The sequence below is a fragment of the Bos indicus genome, chromosome 11 (genome assembly GCF_029378745.1).
Source record: "Bos indicus isolate NIAB-ARS_2022 breed Sahiwal x Tharparkar chromosome 11, NIAB-ARS_B.indTharparkar_mat_pri_1.0, whole genome shotgun sequence".
Lineage (NCBI taxonomy): Eukaryota > Metazoa > Chordata > Mammalia > Artiodactyla > Bovidae > Bos > Bos indicus.
In genome coordinates, this window is record NC_091770.1 from 43583126 (window position 1) to 43590391 (window position 7266).

The following is a 7266-nucleotide window of genomic DNA, read 5'->3' on the forward strand; positions in this document are numbered from 1 at the left end:
ATAAACCCATCTGTACATCTGGAAGTTCTCAGTTCACATACAGTTGAAGCCTAGCTTGAAGGATTTTGAGTATTACCATGCTAGCATGTGAAATGAGTACAGTTGTGCAGTAGTTTGAACATTCTTTGACATTGCCCTTCTTTGGAATGAAATGAAAACTGACCTTCTCCATTCGTATGGCCACTGCTGAGTTTTGCAAATTTGCTGACATACTGAGTATAGCACTTTAACAACATCATCTTTTAGAATTTGAAATAGCTCAACTGGAATTCTATCACCTCCACTAGCTTTGTTTGTAGGGATGCTTCTTAAGGCCCACTTGACTTCGTACCCCAGGATGTCTGACTCTAGGTGAGTGACAACACCATGGTGGTTATCTGGGTCATTAAGACCTTTCTTGTATAGTTCTTCTGTATATTCTTGCCACCCCTTCTTCATCCCTTCTGTTTCTGTTAGGTCCATACTGTTTCTTTCCTTTATCGTGCCCATCCTTGCATAAAATGTTCCCTTGACATCTCCAGTTTTCTTAAAGAAATCTCTAGTCTTTCCCATTCTGTTGTTTTCCTCTGTTTCTTTGCATTGTTCATTTGTAGAAGGCCTTCTTATCTCTCCTTGCTTTTCTCTGGAACTCTGCATTCAGTTGGGTGTATCTTTCCTTTTTTCCTTTGCCTTTCACTTTACTTCTTTCCTCAGCTATTAGTGAAGCCTCCTCAGATAGCCTCTTTGGCCTTCTTAGTCATTAGGGAAACATAAATTAATCCCTCAACAAGATACCACTATACACCCACTAAAATGTCTAAAAAAAATTTTTTTTAATATGCTAACAACAATATAGAGCAACTGGAACTGTCATATGTAACTAGCAAGGGTGCAAAAGGGAATGGCTACTTTGGAAAACAGTTTGGCTGTTTCTTATATTGTTTAATGTTTACTCACCATGCAGATCATTTCACATATCTTTACAAGGGCTTTATTTAGAATTGTTAAAAACTAGAAACAACCCAAATGTCCTTTATTTGATAAGTGAATGAGACCGCAGTGTATATAAAAAAGAATGAGCTACTAATACATGCTGCAACATAGATGAATCACCTGCACATTATGGTAAGTGAAAGAAGCCCTATTCAGAAGGCTGTAAGCTACATGATTCTGTATATATATAAGGTTCTACAAAGTGCAAAGGTGTAAGGACATAAAACAGATAAGTAGGGGAATTTCCTGGCGGTCCAGTGGTTAGGACTCTGTTCTTTCACTGCCAAGGGCACAAGTTTTATCCTTGGTCAGGGAATTAAGATCCTGCAAACTACACAGACCAGCCAAGAAAAAAAACCCAGAAGTTGATGTTTGCCAGAAAGTCGTCAAATCATTGGCCTTAAAAGGGGGCACCAGGGGATTTTCTTGGGGTGATGGAACTGGGTTATGTCTCCCTTATAAGTGTTCACACAGCTGTATGCATTTGTCAAAATTCAACTCAGAACAGTACACTAAATAGGGTGAATTTTAAAGTAGTACGTATAAATTATAACTCAAAGAGCTAAACTTTTTAATTAAAAAAAATTGCTTCTAAATTAAAAAGTAATGCTGTTTCAATAAAGCCAAACTTCTTCTATTGGTTCCATATAGATATTAACTTAATTTTGCTCCTTTACAGTTTGCAGGAGGTATTTATTCCAGGCTTGAAGCACAAATCAAGGCCTCAGTGCCAGTCAGTGCTCGGCAGAGCAGCTCGGAAAAAAACACAAGGTAAATCAGCAGAAGTGAATTCAGAATGCCAGTTTTGAAGTGATGATTTTTTTTTTTCTTAAGGGAAAAATCATATGAACGCTAGAAGCACATAATTTGGTTTTATTTTGTTTGGAGATTAGATCATCAAGACATTAGTCAGAACCAGATTTTAACTTAAGAGTTAAGACTTTAAAAGGTCATGATGACAAAATTTAATGAAAGTATAGTTTTTTAAAATCAGTTTTTTGTTTATTGAGTCAGCTCGGTTCTGAGCCAACAGCTGACAAATGTAAGCTGCAGTACCACTGCAAACTAGCAGGATCTTTACGCTGTTTATTGATAATGTATTACTACTTTATATAAATCATTGAACTTTTCTTATTTCTTGTTCTCTCTTGATAAAATCTAATTTGTGGGACTTCCCTGGAGGTTCAGTGGTTAAGACTCCATGCTTCCACTACTGGGGGCCAGGGTTCAATTCCTGGTCCAGGAACTAAGATCCCTCATACTGTGCAATGGGGCCAAAGAAAAAGAATATCTAACTTGTATGTTCTTTGTCATTTGACAGCACAAATTTTCTTTGAAAGATTAGCAGTTACTGAAATTTGATCATTAATACTACAGATCCAAATGCCTTATCTGCAATTCTGAAATCCAGAAAACTCAGAAAGCCCAAAGTTTTTTTCATACATTTGTGGCTACTGATCTGAGCTACTGTGGTGCTATTTGTAGTTTTTATTTATCTTAACGTAAATGCTCATTTAGGTCAGTAAAGAAGTACTCATGTGTTTGGTTATGGGGCACTACTCCAGATTCATAATATACAATGTATGTACATATTATCTCCACCAAATTAAAAAAGGCCTGAATTCCAAAATACATTTCACTCCAAGAATTTTTAAAGTGGATTATGGAGGTACATGAATTTGCTTTAAATTTTGACAGTGTCAATCAGACTTAACATAAAGCAGTGGCAACTTCTTTTTGTTTTAGAAGCACCTCTTACGTTCTTTTCTGTTTAAAAAAATCTAGGTCTAAAAGTCGTTTTGGTCAAGGTCGGCCTGTGTAAAGCACCTTTAAATATAAGAAGACAGAAGACATACCTCTGGACACTTGAAATTGCTTACTTGAAGATCTTTGGAATGATTACTTCTAAATGTTTTAAGTTATTTATTAAATATTCTTGAAAGCCACAAAAATCTAGTGGTAAGGGAAATATATAGTTAAGTCTTATGAAATTGTAAATATGAAACTTCTTAAATCTGATTTTCCTTTGGTGTTGAGAGAATTCATTCTTAGGTAGGTTGATAAGGAGTCTGGGGCCCTCAAACAGGAAGGGGTCCAGGGCCCTCACAGAGGAGGAAGGGATCTGGGGCCCTCGAGAAGGAGATAGGAGCCTGGGGCTCTCAAGGAGAAAAGGACAAACATTTTTTTTCTACATTAGTCACGTAAAACATTTTTTCTTTAAGCCCACAGCTAATGACTCAAGGGTATGTTTTTCCTTAAGCTCTATACTAATGATTATGTAACAGCAATGTGTCTTGTTCTAGGACATGTTTATCCTTCTTAACAAGAACCTTCTGACTAGTCTTGTTATAATAAGATGTTTTTTGTGGGAGTGGATCTGGTAAGACCTTTCTATTGTTAGTTCAAATCTTGTTAATTTAAGATGAATGTTGTGGGAGTGGGTCTGATCAAAGTATATAAGGCCTTGATAAGACTATGGAGGGAGGGCACTCTCCATCCCCTTTCTGATGTCTATGTCAGAAGGTTTCTCTGTCCCTTTTTATACTTTAATAGAATTCTCCTACACAAAAGCTCTTGAGTGATCAAGCTTGGTCCCTAGTTCTGAAGCTGAAATCTTCTTCAGAGATCACAAATCCAACATCATTCACCGTTAGCTATCAGTGTGATGCTAGGCTATGTAAAAAATTAGTATTTAGAAATTTATATAGTTAAGACTCCAAGGCATTTGTTACACTTTATTTATTTGAAAGAGAAGAGGCCTAAACTCTCAAATAGCTAAGAGTTTTTTAAGATCTTAAAAAATTAGGGGAACACATCTAGTAGTGGTACTGTACATGTGCACTGATTATGTATGTCTTTGGGCTGTAAATCTTGTGATGGCATTGAGAACTGCCATTTATGTGACGAAATTTCCAGTGATGCTAATTTTATGCTTGCATGACTTTTAAGAAGTGACAGATCTCAAAACTGAGTTACGTAAAATTTTAAGGTGAAGTATTTCCTGTTTTGGGCAGAAGGCTTAATTTTTTTCAGTGTTATTCCAGAGAAATCACAATGTTAATCCAACTCTTTTTTCAGTTTTTAATATGTATTTATTGGTCTGGAATTACTGATTATTACTTCTTTCTTCTGTGAAGCTAGTTAAAACAGCTGAATTTGTTAAAAGAAATTTGGATTCTGAAGTTGTTAAAACAACTGTTGATAGTTTTAGGATAGTAAATCATTTCAGTTGTATAAGACACCCACTGTACAGTTCTTAGGACACTAAAACTCAACCATAATTCTATAGCCATTCAAATAGCCCCTTAAGATGGTTACAATCAGTTATTACTTTAGAGATGTCTGGAAGGAAAGATTCCCAGATACACTTGATGGGTGAAAAATCTAATTATTCAGGAGAAATCAGTTTTTCTAACCAAGCAGAAAGAGTGCTCAGGGAAAATTTGTTCCAAACCATAATCATATAACAGTTATGTGTTTGGAAATTACTTATATGTAGGTCTCTAAAACACTTTAATTTGCATTGTTTTTATTTTTAGTCTTCATTTATCTTAGAAATTTTCTTCAAATTATTTAGAAAACAGACTTGCTAGTGTATGACAGAACAGCAATTTCTATTGAAATGTTGAAGTGTTATGTATTTTTAATGAATATTTTATTTGGTAAATAAAGCTAGGTTTTATTTGATGTTACATGCATAGCTTTGCCAAGATTTTTGAACTTCTGTTTGGAAATTTTGTTGCAGTCGACATATTTTTCAATGGTTTGATATTTTTGAAATAGTTTATACATTTTATTTGCAAAAGAAAATGTTTTATACTACATGATCTGTAAGACCTGTTAAATACCAGTCTTGTTTACTGTATTCTGTGATCAAAAAAGGATTTAGGTTTGCTATGACGGTCACAACTGAAAGAGGAAAATATCTCATTTGATTTTTAATTGATGGTAACAAGGCAGATTGCTTCTTCCCCAAGGGGACTGTACCACTAAATTGATTTTTACAAACAGAATTTATCAGAATTTTATTTTCTTCAGAATGTGCTTTAAATTTTGTGAATGTCTGTAGTTCATAACACAGGTAACACAAACATTTTAATCAAGTTCATAATAGCATTTGTTTTGCTAAATACTTTGAGGTTTTATCTTACATTAATTCTGAATTCACATTTATTTAATTGAAATAAACATTAATGACAAAAGTTGTTTGTAGAGTCCCTTGATCTGAATCATTGCATCTTCTCAAAAAGTTCAGATGGGCTCCAGGTCATAGGTTTTCATGGAAGAAATGAATTTTGTACATTTCCCAGGTGGCTCAGAGGTTAAAGCATCTGCCTGCAATGCGGGAGACCTGGATTCGATCCCTGGGTCAGGAAGATCCCCTGGAAAAGGAAATGGCAACCCACTCCAATATTCTTGCCAGGAGAATCTGGCTCCAGTCCATGGGGTCACAAAGAGTCAGACACAACTGAGCGACTTCACTAAAAAAAAAAAAAAAAAAAAAAACTAACCTGGTAAGGACTTCAGCAAACATTTAAGGGATAAAATATTGCAGAAAAGGTGATTTATAACTGTTGCATTATTTTGTTATTGTCCTTCTTCAGAACTCTTAGCCAGGTATTGTGAGCTGTGCTGAGTGCTTTGGAAGCTGAAGCTGAAGCCCTGTCATGCTAAGTGTGTGTGTGCGCCCACTAGGTTGTGTTGTAGCCCACTGGGCTCCTTCATCCAGGGGATTTCCCAGGCAAGAATACTGGAGTGTGTTGCCATTTCCTTCTCCAGGAGATCTTACTGACCCAGGTATCAAACTCACATCTCCTGCTTGGCAGGCAGATTCTTTACCACTGAGCCACCTGGGAAGCCCACCACACTAATCTGCCAAAGGCAAATGTATAAAAACAAACAAAAAACCTTTTATCTTCAACATCTCGAAGTAATTCTTCAATCCTCAACTATTCTATTTTCACACCTCCCAGTTAAAAGGCATGGGGGCTACCTAGCCAGTCCAATTCTAAGAGGCTTCAGTTCAGTTCAGTAGCTCAGTCATGTCCAACTCTTTGCAACCCCATGCACTGCAGCACGCCAGGCCTCCCTGTCCATCACCAACTCTCAAACTCATGCCCATTGAGTTGGTGATGCCATCCAACCATCTCATCCTCTGTTGTCTCCTTCTCCTCCCACCTTCAATCCCACCAGCATCAGGGTCTTTTCCAGTGAGTCAGCTCTTCGCATCAGGTGGCCAAAGTATTGGAGTTTCAGCTTCAACATCAGTCCTTCCAATGAATATTCAGGACTGATTTCCTTTAGGGTGGACTGGTTGTATCTCCTTGCAGTCCAAGGGACTCTCAAGAGTCTTCTCCAACACCACAGTTCAAAAGCATCAATTCTTCGGTGCTCAGCTTTCTTTATAGTCTCTCACATCCATACATGACTACTGGAAAAACCATAGCCTTGACTAGATGGACCTTTGTTGGCACAGTAATGTCTCTACTTTTTAATATGCTGTCTAGGTTGGTCATAACTTTTCTTCCAAGGAGTAAGCCTCTTAATTTCATGACCGCAGTCACCTTATGCAGTGATTTTGGAGCCCCCCAAAAATAAAAGTCAGCCACTATTTCTACTGTTTACCCATCTATTTGCCATGAAGTGAGGACCAGATGCCATGATCTTCGTTTTTTGAATGTTGAGCTTTAAGCCAACTTTTTCACTCTCCTCTTTCACTTTCATCAAGAGGCTCTTTAGTTCTTCACTTTCTGTCATAACGGTGGTGTCTTCTGCATATGTGAGGTTATTGGTATTTCTCCCGGCAATCTTGATTCCAGCTTGTGCTTCTTCCTGCCCAGCGTTCTTCATGATGTACTCTGCATAGAAGTTAAATAAGCACGGTGACAATATACAGACTTGATGTACTCCTTTTCCTACTTGGAACCAGTCTGTTGTTCCATGTCCAGTTCTAACTGTTGCTTCCTGACCTGTATATAGGTTTCTCAAGAGGCAGGTCAGGTGGTCTGGTATTCCCATCTCTTTCAGAATTTTCCACAGTTTATTGTGATCCACACAGTCAAAGGCTTTGGCATAGTCAATAAAGCAGAAATAGATGTTTTTCTGGAACTCTCTTGCTTTTCCGATCATCCAACGGATGTTGGCAATTTGATCTCTGGTTCCTCTGCCTTTTCTAAAACCAGCTTGAACATCTGGAAGTTCACGGCTCATGTATTGTTGAAGCCTGGCTTGGAGAATTTTGAGGATTACTTTACTAGTGTGTGAGATGAGTGCAATTATGTGGTAGTTTGAACA

At 37.2% G+C, this 7266-nt stretch overlaps 1 protein-coding gene across 4 annotated transcripts in view; it reads left to right on the forward strand.

Moving 5' to 3' along the window:
• Window positions 1-5178, forward strand: part of SANBR (SANT and BTB domain regulator of CSR) — a 62842-nt gene extending 57664 nt beyond the window's left edge. For all 4 annotated transcript variants that reach the window (XM_070798732.1, XM_019970208.2, XM_070798733.1 and 1 more), the window contains 2 exons: window positions 1652-1743; window positions 2758-5178. In XM_070798732.1, the coding sequence (XP_070654833.1) occupies window positions 1652-1743; window positions 2758-2794 (129 nt within the window). In that variant the 3' untranslated portion in view covers window positions 2795-5178. The remainder of the gene's footprint in view (window positions 1-1651; window positions 1744-2757) is intronic.
• Window positions 5179-7266: the final 2088 nt, after the last annotated feature.